Source organism: Lactuca serriola, chromosome 7 (genome assembly GCF_051521515.1).
Source record: "Lactuca serriola cultivar US96UC23 chromosome 7, Lser_US96UC23_V15, whole genome shotgun sequence".
Classification (NCBI taxonomy): domain Eukaryota; kingdom Viridiplantae; phylum Streptophyta; class Magnoliopsida; order Asterales; family Asteraceae; genus Lactuca; species Lactuca serriola.
The window spans coordinates 82006295-82029428 of NC_136414.1; the positions used below are offsets into that span (position 1 = coordinate 82006295).

The following is a 23134-nucleotide window of genomic DNA, read 5'->3' on the forward strand; positions in this document are numbered from 1 at the left end:
GGTCTGTATCGGAACATGACATCCCGAGTTTTGTTATATATGAAAATACATTTCTTTAAGGAATGCTTTTGATAAATTTTATTTATCATATTTTGTTTTGGGAACAAATTCCGCAACTCTTTTAAATCAAACTTTTAAAAAACATAAATTAAATCGGTCTTTTTTTACCGTTATTTTGGGGATGTCACGGTTGGTATCAGCATTAGTTTAAGCGAACTAGGAATTTGTAGGATTTCTAGACTTAAACTTAGAATGCTAAGTGGAGATTGTGAGATGTGTGTCTGTTATATTTTAGACACGAGCACTAGTTTACTTTAGAAAAGTTGCCTAAAATGCTTTTATGTGCTAAATGTTATATGTTTACCATATATGATGTTATTTGTTCGGATATACGGTTTGTTGCCAACCGGATCTGAAAGCTTATGTGTTTAGGATTCTAAGCGTATGATTACGGTATTAGAACTAGCATGTAAACGTTTCGGAGTGATGTGGATGATTTAAATATCTATCATGAATGAAGATCTAAATTCACTTTATCCGGTGTATAGATCAACAATGGTAAGAACAAGAAGCAGAGTTGGAAACGTCAACGAAAACAGGAATTAACCACCTGTAATTGAACAAGTAGTTGTTGCAGCAGTAGCACCTAAGCCGATGATGATGGCTGGTGTACAAATGATGATTCAAACAATGTTGGATCGTCAAATGGAAGAAACCAGACGTCTGCTTCGGCAGAATCATGAAGAACTGTCCATTCCAATTGAAGAGCGCGAAGTGAATGGAAGGCAGTCGGAGGGAGGAAACTTTAGTGGGATCATGGGTCAAGCCAACCCACTGTTAGTTCGACAAAACAACCAAGAATTTACTCTGCGTTTGTCCCCAAACACCTTCTGGAATCATTTCGCTAATGAAAGTCAGAAGGTGTCTGGGCAAGGGATGTACATCGTATCTAGCATTCGTGATCGATGCTAAGAAGGAGGAAAAGGAGATGCAGAGCATTCCTGTCGTGTGTGCTTATCTGGAAGTATTTCCCGAAGATCTTCCCGAATTACCGCCTGATAGACAAGTGGAGTTCAGAATAGACTTGTTACCATGAATGACGCCAATAGCAAAAGCACCTTATCGATTAACACCAACGGAGATGAAGGAGCTGATGATGCAACTTCAGGAGTTATTGGACAAAGGTTTCATAAGACCTAGTTCATCACCCTGGGAAGCTCCGGTGTTATTCGTAAAGAAAAAGGACGGGAGTATGAGGATGTGCATTGATTACAGAGAGCTGAATAAGGCAACGATAAAGAATAGATATCTATTGCCAAGGATTGATGACATGTTCGATCAACTAAAAGGTTCAAGTTATTTTTCAAAGATCGACCTAAGGTCAGGATATCATCAGCTGAAAGTGAAGGAGAAGGATATCGAGAAGACTGCATTCAAAACACAATATGGACACTACGAGTTTTTGGTTATGTCGTTTGGATTAACCAATGCTCCAGCATCATTCATGGATTTAATGAACAAGATATCGAGAAGACTGCATTCAGAACACGATATGGACACTACGAGTTTTTGGTTATGTCATTTGGATTAACCAATACTCCAGCAGCATTCATGGATTTAATGAAACATGGTTTGTAAATCGCTCCTTGATAAATTTGTGATAGTGTTCATAGATGACATTCTTATTTACTCGAAAAGCCAAGAGGAACATGGCAGACACTTACGAGAAGTGTTAGAAGTCTTGAAGAACGAGAAGTTATATGCCAAGTTCTCCAAATGTGATTTTTGGATTCAAGAAGTCCAATTCTTGGGTCAAGTTGTCACCCAATAAGGGATAATGGTTGATCCAGCAAATGTTGAAGTTGTGATGAAGTGGGAACAACCGAAAAGTCCCACGGAGATCCAAAGCTTTCTGGGATTAGCCGGAGATTACCGAAGGTTTATCCAATGCTTTTCTTTAATCGCTACTCCATTGACAGCTTTGACCCACAAAGGAGCTACTTATACTTGGAGTGATAAGCACAATGAAGCATTCGAGTTGCTAAAGAGGAAGCTATGTGAGGCACCGATTCTTTCTCTACTCGATGGAGTTGAGGACTTCACTATCTATAGCGATGCGTATGGTGTTGGGTTAAGTTGTTTTGACCCAAAGAGTAAAGGTGATAGCATATGTGTCTCAACACCTGAAAGAGCATGAAAAGAACTACCCCACTCATGATTTGGAGTTGGCAACGGTAGTATTTTCTCTAAAGATATGGAGGCATTACCTCTATGTCTCGAAGTGCAAACGTTTCACTGATCATAAGAGTCTCCAATATCTCTTTAATCAGAAAGAATTGAATATGAGGCAACGACGCTGGCTAGAGTTACTTAAGGACTACGACTGTGAGATACTTTACCACCTCGGTAAAGCAAATGTTGTCGTTGATGCTCTCAGTCGGAAAGTCAATCTTGAAAGAAAAAGGCCAAGAGCGTTGAGAATAGAAGTTGTCTCGACAATTATGGAGAGTATAAAGAAAGCTCAAGAAGAAGCTTCTGAGAAGAATGGCCGAAAGGGGGAACGTTTGGGTAAAACGTTAGTGTTCGGTATAAACAATCACCGACTGAAGGTATTCCAAGATCGAATTTGGGTGCCTAAGTCAGGAGGAGTAAGAGATCTTCTGATGGAAGAAGCTCATAAAACCTTGTAGTCAATTCATCCTGGCAGCACTAAAATGTATAGGGACCTAAAACCCTACTACTGGTGGCCTGCGATGAAGCTTGATATTGCAAAGTATGTGGTCGAGTGTGTGACCTGTGCTAGAGTTAAGGCACAACATCAGAAACCATATGGGAGTTTAGAACCTTTGCATGTACCTGCGGGTAAATGGGAAGACATTGCTATGGATTTTTTCACTAAAATGCCTAGAACAAAGAACGGTCACGACATGATTTGGGTGGTCGTTGATCGCTTCACTAAGAGTGTGCACTTCATAGCAGCCAATGAGAAATGGTTTATGGATAAGCTTGTGAATTCTTACGTGAAGGAAATTGTGAGACTTCACGGTGTTCCATTAACAATTGTGTCGAATCGTGATAACCGTGTCACCTCAAGGTTTTGGAGAAGTCTACAAGAGGAATTGGGTACCAAGTTGTGTTTGAGTACAACTTACCATCCACAGAATGAGGGTCAGAGCGAGAAGATGATAAAAACACTTGACGATATGCTGAGAGCATGTACCCTGGAATTCCAAGGTAACTGGGATGAACATTTACCTTTGGTAGAATTTTCCTACAATAATAGTTTCCACTCAGCATTAAGATGACACCTTATCAAGCTTTGTACGGACAGAAGTGTCGTACACCGTCTTGTTGGCTTGAGGCTGGGGAAAAGCAGTTTATGGGACCTGAGATAATCCATCAGACTCTTGAAAAAGCTGAAAATAATTAGGGAAAGAATGTTAGTGGCTCAGGATCGTCAAAAGAGTTATGCTGACATAAAGCTAAGACCGATGACATTTGAAGTTGGGGATTCGGTTTTGCTTAAAGTCTCACTGTGGAAGGGACTTATAAGGTTTGGTAAAAGGGGAAATTAAGTCCAAGGTTTATTGGACCGTTTAAAGTTCTTCAACGGGTTCGAAACTAAGCTTACAAGCTCGAATTACCTGAAGAACTGAATGGAATTCATAACACTTTCCATGTGTGTTATTTGAGGAAGTTCACGGGAGAAGTTCCCGATATAATTCAAATTTCTGAGTTAAAAATTGATGAGAACAATAGATTAATTGAAGAACTAGAGGCAACCGTTGACCGTAAGACTAAGAAGTTGCGACGCAAGATGGTCGAATTAGTGATTTTCCAATGGAAACATACGAATGAGCCAAATCTCACATGGGAGACGGAAAGTGACATGATGACTTTGCTATCCGCATTTGTTTGTTGATGTGTGATTCCTGGGACGAAATCATCCTAAGGTGGAGAGAATTGCAACGCCCGTGTTTCTAGGCTAGGCATTAATGTTGATGGAATAGTCTATGTTAACCTTTTGTAACTCGTTTTGAAATAATAAGAATGCATTATTTGAGTATTATGTGTTTTATGCATGACTGTGTGACTTAAATGAATTAAGAACAAGAATAAGCGTAATAATAAAATATTATATAAACCTGATATCTATGAAGGAAGTTGTAGTGGTCGTGACAAGGGTTCCGAAATTATAAAGAATGTCAAAATCCGAGTTATAACGAAGAAGTTATGACATGTCGAAGTTTCACGACATAACCGGCACGACGCTGTGCGACGTAAAAAGTGATTTTACCATAGACCGATTTTTAGCCTTAATGATCTAAACAAAAGTGGTAGTGTTCGTTAAACCGAGAGCGTGCATAAAAAGAATGCCCAAATCTGACTTCATATGAGGAAGTTATGATTTTTCTAAGTTTCACCTTAGCCGTATGCAGACCGAAACTTGAATTTTAGATCGAGTGATTTTTAACAGAAACAATCTAAACGAGAATCGAAGATCTCATTAATAGTAATTCAAAAGTAAAAAGACGGACAAAAACAGACGTCGTATGAAGAAGTTATGAATTTTTAACGGACTTTTCATGTCTCGACCTGTTAAAAATATAATAATAAAAATACACTCAAAATTAGCCGACGGAGTCTAAATGAAAGTTGTAGAGCATAGTCTCACCTACGTGTGGATATAAAGAACATAAAAAACGGAGCTCGTATACAGAAGTTATGAATTTATGAAGTTTTTAAATAAATGAAATAAATAAACAAAAATATTAATTCGAAGCTTATCCGAAGTCGTGACGCGTCCGGTCTGATCCACCCAGTACGCCGAGCATACTAGGCATACGCCCAACGTACATGTCGACAGCGAAGTATGCCCAACGTACTCTTTGAGTACGTCCATCGTAAATCGGGGTTCAGCACCCTATAAATAGAACATGAGGGTTGCCGATCTTGTTTGCTAATTTTCCACTTCTTCACCCTTTTTCTTTCTTCTACTTTGCGAGAAATACCCCTGAAGCCTCGGTAGCAACCTCGACGCCCGAAGTAAGTCCCGAAGCCCCGAAGATCCCGAGAAATAGAGTTTTCGAGCCGAAACTATGCCCGCAAGAAGCCCGGTTTTTGGAAGATATCCCAGTTTCATTAAAGATTATGATTTTAAGAGCCGTAGTGCTTTCTGAGCATCGTCTTATCAAGTGAGTGTGTAGTTGCTTTCTTCTAACATATGGATATGAATTATTTCTCTATAAAATATGTGCTATATGTTTATATATTATCTGTTATTTGGAATGAGTATTGAATAAATATATTATACAGGTTTTAAGTTGTGTATGAATGTGTGTGTGTGTGTGTATATATATATATATATATATATATAAAGCATGGGTATATAGTTGATGTGTGATGAAATAAAAATGATGAGAGACCTTGATGTTGGTGTTAATCTAGTCATCTAGCGGAGTATGGATGACGACCATAGACTCTTTCTAGACTGTCTAGTGGAACGCTAGCAGGTTCATAACTTGTAGGTGTTGTGAACGATGTGTTCACTGGTGTACTTTATCCCCCTCATGGTTGTCTTTAGGACATCTATTGTTGAGGAAACCCCTTTGCAGTAATGTCCATCCCGATGAATATCTTAGATTAGGTCCCTGGTAATAATTGTTGTTTTAGGGAGGTAAAGTGAGGATAACGGGAATGGGTAATCGGGTTATTGTTGGTTGGTGAAATTAAACATAATTATTTATTGTGGGTTGAAAACCCTATATGCTCACCAGACTTTCAAGCCTGACCCACTCAGTTTCTTTGTATTACAGGTAGTGGCGCGAGAGCATAAGTTGGACAACTTGTGAATATACTTTGTTTATAGGCCAGTAGTTGTATATAACTGTTGTAAGGCTTATAATGTGCCGTTTATGCTTTTGGTCTGTATCGGAACATGACATCCCGAGTTTTGTTATATATGAAAATACATTTCTTTAAGGAATGCTTTGATAAATTTTATTTATCATATTTTTTTTGGGATCAAATTTCGCAACTCTTTTAAATTAAAGGATTATTCTGAAAATTATTTTAAAAAGTATAAATTAAATCAGTCTTTTCTGGTCGTGATTTTGGGGATGTCACATAAGGACACAATGTTCATAATGAATACATACAATCAATAAGATTTAGTTCCTTGAGTTTTAGTTAATTAATGAAACAACTAATTGATTAATTAAACCAATAAGCATAATGTTTTCCAACTTTAGTAAAATTGACAAATTTGCATGCTGAACTAAATCGAGACAAATAATTTAAGGGACAATCATGCAAAACAAGGCAACTTTTATATATATATATATATATATATATATATATATATATATATATATATATATATATATATATATATATATATATATATCTTATAAAGCTAATATTTTTTCTTTCATCACATTAATTTGAAACTCCTATGTATTTTTCTTTTCACCACATTCATTTGAAACTCACATGACTTTTCAATTTCTTCCTAATAATGGTTATAAGTTGGTTAGTAAGATTAAATAAATATCAAACATAAACTGTAATCATATACAAACTAAATTTCAATATTAAAAAAATATCTTTATTTCTATTTATAAAGTTATGTTTTTTAACTTTTAACATATTATACTTAATTTATTAGTTTTAATATATTGTTGGGTGTAAAACATTATCATTTTAAAGTTACAGCTTTTCAACAATTTGTATAAAATACTTAAATTATAAATTTAAATATAACATTACAGGATCAACTTAAATATAAATTTCAGTTTAACTTAAATAACCCAAATAAAATTTTGTAAATAGTTAGAAGTGATAAATTGTAGTGTCTTTCTAATAATAACTATAAGTTGGTTAATAAGGTTAAATAAATATTAAACCTAAAGTGTAATCATAAATAAACTAAATTTCAGTATTAAAATAACATCTTTACTCTTACTTATAAAGTTATGTCTTTAATTTTTAACAGATTATACCTAACTTATTAGATTAAGATATTGTATGTAAGTCATTATCAATTTACAGCTACAACTTTTGAACAGTTTGTAAAAAAATACTTAAATTGTTAATTTAAATATAATCATTATCAATTTAATGCAAATAATTTTTGTAAACAGTTAAAAGCGATAAATTGTAGTGTCTTTCTAATAATAATTATAAGTTGGTTAATAATGTTAAATAAATATCAAACCTAAAGTATAATCATAAATAAACTAAATTTCAATATTAAAATAACATCTTTACTCTTACTTATAAAGTTATATCTTTAATTTTTAACAAATTATACCTAACTTATTAGATTAAGATATTGTATGTAAACCATTATCAATTTAAAGCTATAACTTTTGAACAGTTTGGAAAAAAATAGTTAAATTGTTAATTTAAATATAACATTACAGTGTCAACTTAAATATAAATTTCAGTTCCAGTTAAAAAACCCAATGAATATTTTGTGAATAGTTAAAAGTGATAAATTGTAGTGCTAAATGCAAAAAGTGAATTATAATCTCAATTAAACTAAAATATTTCCTAAAGATATTTATATAATCATTAAAAGTTTTCAAATACGTAGCTTACAATAACTTACAATAACAATAGTTAAATACACGTTTATATAAATGATTATATTGTTACCTTTAAATCAAAAAACAATGTTTGATGTTTTAAATAATTATATTGATAGAAATTAAACCATTAAACAAATAAATTTCAAAAAATCAATTAACAACAATAACAACTATAAATAACATTAAACATATATTATGTTTAATTTTATTCATGATTAACTCGCGGGTAGAAGTCATTCAAACGGTTGAGATTATGCAGTTATCATAGATGTATATGTTATCATATAATTCAAAATAATCAATATATTATATCAATTTAGTATACAAATTATTATAGCAAATTTAACAACAACGTTATTGTTATATTTAAAAAAAAACATATGTTTGTAAAGATTTCAACTATATAGGTGTTTATGCCCAATGTGTGGGCATTCGCCTAGTATATATACAAACGAAGTAATCTATGAACAACATCACCACATCATGGCAGACTAGCTACCGTGCTGTGATGAGGCATATAAACACGTTTTCTGATCATACCTACCACATCGTGGAGGAGGACCTACCAAGCAATGGTGATTAGAGAATATTCAAGAAAACACGATTTTTCATATAGTTTAGTTTCTAAAACATTTAAAACTATTTAAAATTCAGAAACTAGATCAGATCTAAGTATGTAAACTCAATTAAACACACAAGAACGGAAAACCTAAAGTGCAATAGATGTGTACACATCGTTCTGATATCAATGTTGGGTTATGGGGATACTTAGAAAATATTAAAGACATCAGAAGCAACATATTTTAATATTCAATAGGCCCCGAGAATAGATTTATGTACAACCAATCCATTGCAACTTAAGTATGCGAGGATACATACCTTTTAGTCGTTGAAACCTTCGTTGATCCTTGATTGATTGACGAGTATTAAGAGTCCAACATATAACTCCTCTTTTTTAGTTGCACCCAAGGCACTCAGAACAACAACATCCGTCAGCAACCGATCAAGAACCATAAAATCTAAAATTGCTGGTGCAACGCTGCCACGTCATGGCAATGTAGCCACCACGACATGGTGTCATGATTTTGGTGGTTACGAGAATAAAGAGAGGTAGTCTAAATTTTCTTAGGTTATTAAGAAAACTCATCATCTAATTTCGTCCATAGACATCTCTATTTATAAGACATCTCTATCTACAAGGAAGGATATAAAACCCTAAAAGATAATTATCTAGTTACCCTATAATTATCCATATAACTGACAATTATATGTCTGCTTAAATTATCTTGTTTAATGCATCAGAACATTCCAAAACTTCTAGATTTCATTTAATTAATTAATTAACAAATCAAGTCCATATAAAGTTCTCTCGCTATTTTTTGCTTATTTCTGTCATTGTGAGTAACCCAAAAGACCCTACTGTTAATAGTAAGATTACCGATTGTTTGATTGTGTTGTAACTCTGGGTACCATTCTACAACACACTCGACCTCTTATCATCTTAAGAGGTTGGTGGTTTTTATGAGCAAAGTCAAAACAAAAGTATGTAGTTTACTCCATCATGTAACTAGAAGTTGGAGCCTAAGTAAAAGACTTACTCTAAGGCTATGTTTGGCGGACTAGCTGAAAAGCTAGCTGTTAGCTGAAAAGCTAGCTGATGGATAAAAAGCTAGCTGTTAAATAAAAAGCTAGCTGATGGATGAAAAGCTAGCTGTTAAATAAAAAGCTAGCTGATAAAAAATAACGTTTGGTAAAACTAGCTGAAATATATAAAATGACATAAAAGGACATGTAAGAATATGTGTTTCTATAATTAATTAAGGGGTGTATTTGGAAAATTTAAAAAAAGCTCCTAAAAAGCTAGTCTAAATAGCTTTTCAAAAAGCTAGCTTATAAGCTACTTTTTGGCTTACCAAACACGACAACATAAAAAAGCTCGAAAAATAAGCTAGCTTATCAGCTAGCTATGGCGCGCCAAACACAGCCTAAGTGTCCAATATGTTGCAAACAACATATATATATATATATATATATATATATATATATATATATATATATATTAGGGTTGTGCAAAAAACCGCACAAACCGCCCGTACCGCATAATGCGGTTTAGAATTTCGTAGTGCGGTTTGCGGTTCATCATTTTATCAAACCGCACTATGCGGTGTGGTTTGTGGTTTGTATTTATAAATCTGCGGTTCAAACCGCACCGCACCACATGTTATATATATACTTTTCTTTTCTTTACTTTGTTATAACTTCAAATCACGATTTAGAAATGATGTATATAAATATATTTCTTACAATAACCAAATATCTATAACGTAACATTAAATCACTATTAGATCGAGATCTAATGGTTTACAAGAATATAGCAACTATAACGGCAATATAAAGCAATAACAATGATACTTACAAAACTATAATAACATGAGTCACAATTTATTAAAAACGATTTAACTCAAAAATTGTATTTGTTTTTATAAAATGAAAGCAATCAATTTTTTAACCCGGTCAGGTTTTTGGTTTTTTGATAGAATTAATGTTGAACAACTCATCAAACCGCAACTAAACTGCATAAACCGCCCGTATCAAACCGCATCGCATCACGCGGTTTTGAACATATGTGGTGCAGTTTGCGGTTTTGACTCGAAACTGCACCAAACCGCACCGCGCACACCCCTAATATATATATAACTAGTTTCATATTCTCTTTTATTATTATTTCCTATAAATAATAATTCTTAATATGTTAGTAAAATTTTATTTCATAAAATAATATTTTTTCCAATTAAGTAAAAGTGTTGATATTTATTAATAATCAAAAGACAAAATTTTACAATTGGTCCCTATGGTTTACAGAATATCACACTTTGAAGACTTCCTAGCAAAAAGTCACGCGACTGGTCCATGTGGTTTGTTAAATTACATGATATGTCCTCCTGCCGTTAAATCTAGCTTTTCAGTTGTTAGATTTTAATGAAAAAGACTAATTTGCGCTTGTACTAATATTGCAATACACTACAAACCTCAAGGACCATTTGCGTAATTTTCTAAATTAAATATATAATTGCAACAATCAGATAACTTTTTTCTTATCTTTTTGACATTTTGTTTTCTATTTTTATTTTCTAGTTTTAGTTATTTATGTTTTTTTTGTCTTTTTATTTATTTTGATTCAAGTAATTAAACATAAATTCGATAAACCATGTCGAAATTATTTTTTCTTTAATTTTTCTTATTTGTGAATTAAAGCGTTAATGTTTTTTTATCTTTTTTTATTTTTTTTGTTTTTTTAATTTCATGTCGTTATGGTTCTTTTTTTTTTTTTACTTGGATGCTCCATAATTAATATTGTTAGCAACTTTATATTTGCATTTATCATTATCTTATTTTACATTTTGTTTTCCCTTTAACTTATAATTTTAATTATTTATTATACTCTAATATATTAATACGTTTTACATTTTCATCTTTTTTTTGGTTTTTTTTTTGTATTTTTTAATTTTTTAGTATTATTTTTTTCATATATTTTTAATTATTTCCTATTTTTATTTTTTTCGTTGTTTTGTATTATTTTTCATCAATTTGATAACTATTTTTTTTCGTTGTTTCGTTTTATCTTTTTGACCTTTTGATTCGCGTAAATGAAATAGTTATATTTACAAATATAAATAAAGAAAATAAACATAACTTTTTTATTTACACAAATCAAAATAAATAAATAAACTTACAAAAAACATAAATAACCAAAATTATTAAAAAAAAAACAGAAAGTCAAAAAACTCAAACACCAAAATTGTAATATACTCTAATATATTCAAAAATTTTACACTTTTAAAAAAAGTTCAATTTTTTTTATCAAATTGATGAAAAAAACGAAACAAAACAAAACAAAAAAAAAAACTAAAAAATAGTACGAAAAAATTAATAAAATAATACAAAAAAAAACAAAAAATATGAAAAGTGTAAAATGTATTAATAAAGTAATACCAAATTTTATAATTATAATATATATATATATATATATATATATATATATATATATATATATATATATAATTTTAAATTTAGAAAATTATGCAAAATAGTCCTTAAGGTTTGTAGTGTATTGCAATATTGGTACAAGGGCAAAATAGTGTTTTTCATTAAAATCTAACAACTGAAAAGTTAGATTTAACGGCAGGAGGACCTTTTATGTAATTTTACAAACCACAGGGACCAGTCGCGTGACTTTTTGCTAGGAAGTCGTCAAAATGCGATATTTTGTAAACCACAAGGACCAATTGTGAAATTTTGTCTAATCAAAATTACTCTAATAAATAATCAATCAATAGTAACTTGCTATAAAGTGTGACCGTATATAATCATATGTCACTAACAATATCATTCAATAATTACTCTTGGGCATAAAGATCTTTCAGTAACTATAAGGGTTGACCCGGAAGGTTGTGTAGGCAAACAAATAGGTTGATAAAATTTTCTTCGTAATCATTGTTTGAAAAAACTCATCTTGAAGCAATTATAATAGATAATTACGGATAATTCAAAGTAAGTGGCTAACTACATGAGATACTATTTATATATAGTGGAAGAAAAATGTTGATTTTTGGGTCCGAAATATGTGTCCAAAATGTGTGTTCGTGATTCCATAATATCACATCTATGTACGATGTTAACTACCATACTCCGGAATTGACTTCAGCCCGAAATGTAAATGTACGTAGAAAAATTCTAGATTAAAAGCTCCAGAATGAATACTGCTCCTCCAAAATGTATTTTGGAGATTGTGGTCATTTTTCAAAAGAAAAATTATAAATTGGTTGTTATTATTAATATAACTCTTTATATGATTAAATTACCCAATTTCTCTATCTATATACTAAATAAATTTAATTTCTCTCTCTAATCGAAAATTAGGGTAGAGAGATATTATTGTTGAACTCAAACCACAAAATAGGAAAAAACGACAAAAGTCAAAAACCCCTTTTCCACTGTTCATCTTGTTCTTCAGATTTGAATTTCATGTCTAGAGATGAATATATTTAATTACATAAATTTATGAAAGAGATTGCAGGCAAATTTAATGGGTACATTCGGAAGCTTCAGAAAGGCTTATGGGGCTCTCAAAGACTCCACCACGGTTGGCATTGCAAAGGTCAATAGCGAATTCAAGGTGTGTTCTAATTCCAGTTATTAATATAGTTTTTCATATAATAGTTATAATAGTTTTATTTTTCTTGGGTAAATTTTGATCGAAGGATTTGGACGTTGCCATTGTCAAAGCCACGAGTCATGTCGAATGTCCGCCAAAAGAACGCCACATTAGAAGTGAGTTTAATATGTTATGATTACAATTTCAGTTCCAACATTAAAATAGACTGATCAGTATTTCAATTGAAAACTGAATGTCGTTAATTAGCTCAATTGTTAGAAATTTAATCTTGATCATAAGTAATTAAGAATTGCATTTGTATTGATTATGAATCGACTTTTTATGGCTTTATATTTTCCAGATCTGATTCAAGTGTCATGTTTTATTTTTGATGCTAGAGATCTTTTCTGCTACATCAGTAGTTGTACCACGGGCAGATGTTGCATACTGCATTCACGTACTGTATAGGAGATTATCGAGGACTAAAAATTGGATCGTAAAGTCTTCTTCTTCATTATCTTTGTGTTTGTATCTTTCGTAACGTAATACAAGTCAGATAAGATCTGATCAGTAATTTGTCAATAAAGGTTTAAATTTGATCGGTTTTGAGGCTACAAAAGCATCAATGTGGAATTCACTTAGCTAATATATAACTACGCTACTACAAAACGTGTCACTTATTCAGCTAAATGTTATGATGCAAAATAAAAAAGCAAAAACTTAACAAATTAGTGACACTTATCTTATGTCACTTGGCTAGTATCATGTTCTAAGTCGTTTGTGACATAGGACGACAACTTGCCTTTAATGAAAAAGACATGCTAGCAACGTTTTTTTAATATGGAATTTGGTATTATTCATATGTTTTCTCCTTGATAGTTTTGATTAATGCAGGTTGCCATAAAGACATTGATAGTGTTTCATAGGACATTAAGGGAAGGTGATCCTTCATTTAGAGAAGAGTTACTTAATTATTCACACCCGGGACAAGTTTTCCTAGTGTCCAATTTCAAAGATGACTCGAGCCCTCTTGGTAAGAAAAAAAAACGCAAATGCTTCTTTAAGAACACAATACTACATGTTGACAAATTTCATGTTTTTTAACTCATAATCTTGTTGGATAAAGCTTGGGATTGCTCAGCATGGGTTCGAACGTATGGAATGTTTATTGAGGAACGGCTAGAATGTTTTAGAGTGTTAAAATATGATATCGAGTCCGAGCGATTGACTAAATACGGAATAGAGGTGTGTCGTGATTCTTAATTTTATTTTATTACTTATATATATAAACCACATTACCAAGAAGTTCACCTCTAGCACCTAACATATATTGTCGCAAAGTATTGTTGCTAAGGATTAGCGACGATTTTGTGTCGCCAAAAGTTATAACTATGATGTTTGGTCATAAATTATCACTTTTTAAAAAAAGAAAAATGCTTTATCTAAGTTTAATCGACTAAAGTTTCGTGAAGACGTATAGTAGAAGACGAGCGATGAGTGGTGATGAGCTACTAGAGCAACTTTCTGCAATGCAACAATTATTGTATCGTCTTATTGGATGTCAGGTAAACTTACATCTGGTACGTTTTGCATATTTCGTTTTCTTGAATGGAAATATACAAAGCAAATGAATGATTTTTGTAGCCCGAAGGAGCGGCTTATCGCAACTATCTTGTGCAATTTGCATTGGCTTTAGTTGTGAAAGAAAGCTTCAAGATCTATTGTGCTATCAATGATGGGATCATACATCTCGTCGATATGGTATTGTCATTAGTTTTTTGGAAACTTCGTGACTATATTCGATCAAATTTAAGTCTTTTTTGATAATCCAAGAGCTAAACACCATCAAAATTTTCTAGTTCTTCGACATGCCTAAACACGATGCTATTAAAGCTCTGAATATATACAAAAAAGCGGGAAAACAGGTATTAATGCACTGTTTCTTTCTTTCCTATTTGTCGATATACACACAAAATTGATATCTATTATTACATCTTTTTCATTTAATTAGGCCGAATACCTTGCTGAGCTCTATGACTTTTGTCGACACTTAGATCTTGCAAGGAATTTTCAGTTTCCAACATTGAAACAGGTATATGACTTGGTGCAACTAATAATAGGTTATGTACTTTTTTTTTCCTTTAATGCATTGTGAAATGATTTTTTATTACTTTTAGCCACCACCTTCGTTTCTTACGACAATGGAGGAATATATCAAGGAAGCCCCTTCAATAGGTTTGCTTTCGATTGAGAGACTGGTAACTTTCCTTCTTAACTAAAACATGTAGCACTTGAAACCGATTTTATCGACTGGAACGTTTAATTTGAAATGGAATTAGGAATACGAGGATACCGAAGAAGAGGAGGAACGAACTGAAGAAACTGACTCTCAAGAAAACGAGAATAACGATGAACAAGTGGAAGAAAAAGAAGCATTGCTAGTTGATGATTTACTAGTAAGTTACGTTTTGTACTTTTGTTACTAGCACTCGTCTTCAACCCAACTAGGTTTCTAACACGTGTGTGCAACTTTTGATAACTCTATGTGTAGGGATTGCATGAAATTAACCCAACTGCTAAGGAATTAGAGGAAAGCAATGCAATGGCCCTTGCCATCGTTGAAAATGGTATGAGATCCTTTATGTATAATTGTTCATGTAATTTACATATATATATATATATATATATATATATATATATATATATATATATATATATATATATATATATATATATATATATATATATATATATATATATTTTTTTTTTTTTTTTTTTTTGAAAGAAATCATACGATATAACTGAACCCCTTCGCAGGACATGATCATCAATCCTCGTCCATGGACTGGAGTGAGATCCAAAAGGCACCAGGATGGGAGCTTGCACTAGTCGACTATAACATAAACATTTGTGTCAACACTTCACAGACTAGATTGGTCAGTTTTCATCTCATTCTTTAAAAAAAAAAAAAAGAGTTTTTTGGGACCTCAAAAGGTTCACTAAGGTTGCATGGACAAGATTGGATTAGACTGCATAAGTTTTCGTGGTTGTTTTTGTTGATTAATACGATGAGGACCAAAGATACTAAAAATTTACTTATACCATTGAGCCACTTTATGAGTTCTGAATACGTATTTTAGGGTGGCGGAATCGACAAGTTCTTATTAGACAGTTTATATGAGGATAATGCTGCCAGAAAACAAATACAACTCCAAAATGTTGGATATAACACAAGCTACGGATACAATATGCAATATAATCCTTTTGATCAACAACCATCACCACAAGATCCATTCATGATGATGAACCAACAACAACAAGCATATAGCAACCAATATCTGCAATTGTATCAACAACCACAACTCTATCCACAATCACAACCATATCAGCAACAGAATATGTTAGTACCATATAATAACGGGAATGCTAGGAGTACTTCAAATCCATTTGGAGACCTTTATGAGTATCCTCAAAGTATTACACCATCACATGGGAATCATGGGTTACTCTAGAGCAAACTTTTTGTTAGGTTTTTAGAAATACGGGAAATTTAAATCATATTCAGAGGGTAACATTTTAATTTGTCGCGATTTTGTTGATACCTTCCCCTGTAATTTGGTGGAGGTGATGATTACAGGGTTTGAAGTTTGAACCAATAACTCCTAGGTTATCAGGAAGTCATAATCATTTGGATAAGAGTATAATAAGACTAGCTTGATATTCGTTGTTCCTTTTTTAAATATCTTTTATATGTATCACTAGGTAATAATCTGATCTAGGTCCTTAAAGTGTTATGGATTGCATTTCATTGTCTCGTGTTACATCAGTTTTGGCTATAAAATAAGTGTCTTACAACTCATGCTTTGATTTGAAGTGTTACAAATGATATCATCAGATGACGTCTCAAAGTGTTATGAGTTGCTGTCATGGCATAATCAAAAAGTCTGAAAGACAAGTAGTGTGTGACATCTAGTCTGCAATGTTTTCGGGTGTATCGATCACCAGATTTTCGAATCGTCAACATCTTGATTGTTCAGCACTATATGAGCAGAAAAGTCATCATAATTCACTACAATAAAACAAAATTTCACACGGAACTATCAATCGATGATCCATGTGTGCAACAATTTAACAACAAATGGTATTGTACTGTTGCTAAAGCAACAGAATTAGCTCCGAAAACTTCCAAAGAAATAAATGTCAGTCGTATTTTTTTTTGGACCAACAAATCTAACGGAACTTGAACTATCGACGTCAAAGAGGGAGTGAAATACTTGATATCGTTGGGCTAAAAGTCTTTTTAAACCATAGTTTAACCAAAGAAATAAATGACATTCATCTGTTCATTCCATTTTCCACCAACTTTGAAACCATAGTTTAAACGACAGTCGACATAACAAGATATTTGTCATAGATCGGCAACAAATGCTTAGTACAGATTTGCTACGGTTAGCGATGGATGACCCTATTGACAGATAGCAGTTGGTTCAGTACTTTAGCGGGCAGATAGTCGTCACCATTCGTATAAATATTGTTTTAAATTATAAAAATTACAAAAAAAAAATCTATTATACAAAAAAGTCTAATGATTAATAAATGAACAAAATTGCAATATAAACCACTATAATAAACATAAATCTAAAAACTCCAATACAAAATTCTAAAAGCATAAAACTACTAGGACGGGTCAAATAGATTGTTGAATGAATACTGTCGGGATGCCTTGCATGAGTTTCCTCAATAGTTCATTCATATTTGCCTCTTGATGGAATTTAGACCATTCAGTTTCTTTTTATGGCACAATCCGGATTTTTCACATTCATTTCGAAGAGTGCCTTTGAAATCTTGACATTCTTTACAAAGATGCTTTTCAATATTTCGTTATCCCATCCCAATGCATACTCTCATGTTGAACTTAGGTCTCCAAATCTTGTACATACAAAAATGTTAAACACGTAATTGTTATAGAGACAAAAATAGCAATGTAGTTTACTTTTTTTTTGAAAGAGACAATGTAGTTTACTTGTTTTTAACAAATAAAAAAAATATGTCACACACTCACATACATACATACATACAAACATATATATATATATATATATATATATATATATATATATATATATATATATGTTTGTATGTATGTATGTATGTGAGTGTGTGACATATTTTTTTTATTTGTTAAAAACAAGTAAACTACATTGTCTCTTTCAAAAAAAAAGTATATATATATATATATATATATATATATATATATATATATATATATATATATATAGAGAGAGAGAGAGAGAGAGAGAGAGAGGAAGGTTCAATTGAGAAAAAAAAGTTGAGAATGGGGGAATCATTCTCAGTCAATCATTTATTTTTGCCGCAAAAGTCTCCAACACCGGTGGAAATGGGAAATGAATGTACATGTGTTTTCCAACAAAACATATTTTCTTAAACTATGATAATCATTACCTTAATATATACAAAAACATAGTTTTTTTTGTTTTTTTTTTTAATTTTTAGAAGCTATTTTTATCAAAAAATGATTTTAAATATATCAAAATTTATGATTTTTTATTCTCTACAAATAAACATCCATATTGATATAGTTTTAAGATAAAATAAATTTTTTTTTTATATTTTCAGCTATCGTTATTCATAAGTAAATAAAAATGTATCAGGTTTTATTACAGTACATTCGTTATTCACTTATGAATAAAAAGTATGATTTTTTTTACAATTTAAGTATCATTCATATATGAATATAGCATATAATAAACATAGTATATTCATATTTTAATATTGGACGATGCATTCACTTGTGAATATTAACATAGTATATTCACTTGTGAATATTAGATGGTATATTCACTTATGAATATTAAATGATATTTCATATGTGAATATTACATAGTATTAAATGGTATATCACATGTGAATATTACATAATATATTCACTTGTGAATATTAGATGATATATTCACTTATGAATATTATACAGTATATTCACATATGAATATTACAAGGTATATTCACTTGTGAATATATTCACTTATGAATATTTGAAGGTATTTTGACAAATATATATAATTTTTATATGTTATTCACATATGAATAACATACAGACTTGCATATTTGTTAATAATCATATACTGATTCATGTGAGAAAATATATTCATATGTGAATATAACGTGATAATTTAGTTTATGCATTTCATCAAACAGTTGAAGTGCATACAAGTTAACTATTTTAAAAATGTTAAAAACATCAAGTTATCAATTCCAAATCATCATATACTTCCGATTTCAACTTCAGATGCGACATCTTATGTCTGATCGATTTCTCATTTTGATTTTGATTTCCGAAAATCCGATTGGGAACCTGTGAGTACTAATTTTGAGTCCTTCAATGTCGATTGTGACTGCGAGTCCAGAACTCCGATTCCAATTTCATGAACAGCGAAGAAATTCCAGTTTAGTTGAAGAAATCTAGATGATTATTTTAGGTTGGAGGAAAATTTTTGATGATGAACGAACTATTATCGAATTCTCTATAGTTACGTATTTGAGATTGAAGGTTATTAACATATTTACAAGTTTCCCACCGTGTCTTTTTATGCTTAGATTAAATGAGTGACTGAGAATGATTCCCCTATTGTCAACTTTTTTTTATTTTCTCAATTGAACCCACCTCTCTCTCTCTCTCTCTCTCTCTCTCTATATATATATATATATATATATATATATATATATATATATATATATAAACTGAAGAGGTAAGGGTCTCGAAAATAAATGAGGCGTGAGTATTTGTAATGTCGTGAATTTGACCATATTTTCTTTTCATTTATTTTAACATCTTTTAAGGGAAAATAGCAACGGAAGACTTAATTTTATTATTTCAAAAATGTTTCAAACCACAACATTACTTCAAAACTCAATAAGGGAAGCAAAAGTACTTAAAGTAAGAAATTAGAACGTATCCAAAATTATATCAATAAATAAAACTCTACTACCCAAATAATAACCCTTTCACCAAGCCAAACTCCTAAGCTACCAATACTGATCATATAGCATAAAAGTAAAAACGAAACAAAGTCCAACCCTTTCTACGTGAGTTAATAGGAGTTGTCATACGTGAGTTAATAAGAGTTATACACAGTCCAATGCATATCACATAACAAACAACTGCATATTATAATCATTCAACAACATGTTCAATCACATTTTCTACCACATAACACACATACACACACACACACAATCAACCGCATATTATATATTTTCAACCACAAATACAACTGCATAATAGGCAATTGTCTCTTAGTATAACCTAACACATGCGAATTACCCTGTTCATTAGTCGTTTGTTCAACCAGACATAAGCTCTAAATGCAATGCTAGAAAATGAGGTATGAGCGACGGACAATTCCATCGCTAAAGGAAATCAGTGGATTAGCGACGAAATTGGTAGTCGAAAAAACCCTTTTCGCTAATACTCACCGATGGGTTAGCGACGGATTTTGCGAGGGATCAACGACGGATTTCCGACTAAATAAATTTGGTCAAGGAACCTTTGTATTCTGTCGCTAATGTCTGTCGGTAATCCGTCGCTGATTAGATCAGGCAACCCATTGATTCCTTCATTTATACGAATACATTTAGTTTCTCGTTTGTTCCCAAATTAACCAATAAGTTCCAAAACTTATATATTAACCAATAACTTCCAAAACTTATATATGAATGCTATAATTAAATGTGTATTTGTAATAAAAATTGTATTTGTATATCTTATAATTTTCAGGAAATGTTGTCAATTTTGCTTTTGTTTGTGTATACCATGACTGCTGTTATGGGTCGTAGACACGGGGGTGATGGAGCTGAGGACCCACCTCTCCCAGGTGGTAGAGGTGTTGGTCATCACGAGCAAGACGGTAAGTCTTATTATGAATTTTTATTTACTATTTTTGTTCAGTTATTATAAATTAAATACCGTTTCTAATAATTTTTAATTACATTTGTAATTGAGCAACCTGCACGAAGAAAAGTTCGAGGCAAAGCGAAAAATATAAAGCTTGAAAAATCGATCTTACGGAACCAGGGCAAACCGATGAGCATGGAATATGATAGGGATGTCACATTTGATCCCGTAGGAGAGCCGAAAGACATGTTTTCCCGAGAAGTTGGAAAAACAATGTGGCACATGGTCCCTTTTGATAAATGGACTTGGAAAAAAGTTTCCCCTGCAATACAGGACACCATATTACAACATTTAGCGGTATTTATTTATTTAAATATATTTTATATGGTTAACTATAATTGTTTTTTACTTGGTTAACTTTTTTTGTAAACAAAGTTTGATTTGGATCAGATGTACCGGGATGTACAAGCTAATATGTTGACAGAAGAAGATAAGAAGGAGAAGAAGGTATCCTAGTGGTGGATTTTCCAACCCCTCTATGTTTCTCTCCCTCTACACAACGCAACAATGCGGGGATCCTACTTGTGTGTGCGGCGTGTCTTTCATATTCAACCTTTTTCTTCATGGTCTCCACGAGTAAGGAGAGGTTCCATACATTGTTGGATACATTATTAAGTACGACTACAAAAGAGGAATCCTATTTTGGACTCTGAACAATCCTCTCTCCATCAAGCCGAAGAAGGTTTCAAAGGCTTCAAGGGAATGTTTGCTTTATTCCTTCTATGTGTTGTTTTGTTGCTTAAAATTGGTTGAACGTGGATTTACTTTGGTTTATGGGATTATGGTTTTGTATTACTTTTGCTACATCTTTGTGACATTTTATATGTTTGTTTGTATCCCCATAACTCAATAGTGGTATCAGAGCCACTTATTTATGTGTTTTGTACATGATTTCTAATTAGTTTGTGTTAATCATATTTTCATGATAGAGGACTAATTAGAGCAGGTATCTATAAATATTTTAAAAGTTTAAAAACCTTTGACAAACTAAAAAAACAAATTAGGGTTTGATAGAAATGGTTTGGCGCGTCACCTCTGTGTGTGGCGCGACTGCGATCGGGATATGGTTCGTCACTATGGGTTTACAAAGTTGGTTATCGCTTTTTTTTATTGTTTTAATTGCTTAGTTATCAATTATTAATTAAAATTCAATAATTAAGACCTTATTGTTTTAATGATTTTTTGCATGTGAGATCATTGAAACAATAGTACCTCTACTTGTGTGACAACCCCAAATCTAATTCCGTTAAAAATCCCATTTTCACTAACGGAAAGCGTCACTATACGTTATTTTACGTAATATTTGGAATCGTCAATATCCGAATATCTAAATTTAAGCATGGTCCGATATTATTATAAGAAATATAACTCGTATGTGTTGACCCCGTTTAACCTAATAGAGTTGTATTACCTTTTCAACCACTTCACCCGGGTAAAAAGTTTTAACCCAGGTAACTTTCAACATCGGGTAGCCGTGTATCGGGTGCGATTCCCGAGACATATGCAATGGGTGTGCACAACATTTGAACACTCATTTGCTACACACCCACTCTCTCTCTCTCTACTTTCTTTCTCTAGACTCAAAAACGACCCCGATTCCGCTAATTACCGACTTCCAAACGTAAGTATTCACCCTCTATCTTATTCTAGTCATACTTCATTGAATTTAGGGGCCAAAAACCATAAAAATCAAGGACCATAAAGGAGTTTACGGCCTAAGAAGCTCCTTAGGCCGTAAACCCCCAAATCCAAGCCAAAGACCAAGTTTTTCCTTCTTGTGAGTTAGTATACTAATTAAGGCATATATCTAGAAGGGTTTGGACACTAAAACACAAGGATTTGATGCTTAAAAAGGAGTTTACGGCCCAGGCATGTGCTTAGGCCGTAAACACCTCAAACACCCCATAAATCTATGTTTTAAGCCCCAAAAACACTTCTAGGGTGTTTGGTAAATTAGACTTGACTCCAAGGAAGGCTTGAGTGCATTAAACATCATCATTTGAACATAAAAAGTGGAGTTTACGGCCAAGGCTAAGCTTGGGCCGTAAACACCCAAAATTTTGTGTCAAACAAGCCCCTAAACTACCCTAATGCATGAAAGGAATTTATCTAAGGCCTATGGAAGTGTGTTGTACCATTAAACACTTCATTTTGACACCAAATGAAGAGTTTACGGCCAAGGATGTTCTTGGGCCGTAAACTCCCCATAAATATGTGCCAAATTGTTCCAAACTCACTATAGGACCTTCTAGGATTTTTCTAAGCCATTTGGGACCATGTTGTACAAGTATAACCATCATCTTAAAGGACTTATAGGAGTTTACGGCCCAAGAACAAGTCTTGGCCGTAAAATCCCCAAAAATATCACAAAATATGATGTTTAATCCTTCCCTCTTGGTCCAAAACACACACCAC

At 32.3% G+C, this 23134-nt stretch overlaps 1 protein-coding gene across 1 annotated transcript; it reads left to right on the forward strand.

Moving 5' to 3' along the window:
• The first annotated feature begins 12678 nt into the window (after nucleotides 1-12678).
• On the forward strand, nucleotides 12679-16415 carry LOC145064165 (putative clathrin assembly protein At5g57200). The gene is made up of 14 exons (XM_079011670.1): nucleotides 12679-12768; nucleotides 12854-12923; nucleotides 13146-13243; nucleotides 13642-13780; nucleotides 13874-13994; nucleotides 14210-14312; nucleotides 14392-14508; nucleotides 14607-14672; nucleotides 14759-14839; nucleotides 14925-15005; nucleotides 15087-15203; nucleotides 15299-15374; nucleotides 15565-15683; nucleotides 15888-16415. The coding sequence occupies exons 1-14, from the start codon at nucleotides 12679-12681 to the stop codon at nucleotides 16257-16259; spliced, it is 1650 nt and encodes a 549-aa protein (XP_078867796.1). The 3' UTR covers nucleotides 16260-16415.
• Nucleotides 16416-23134: the final 6719 nt, after the last annotated feature.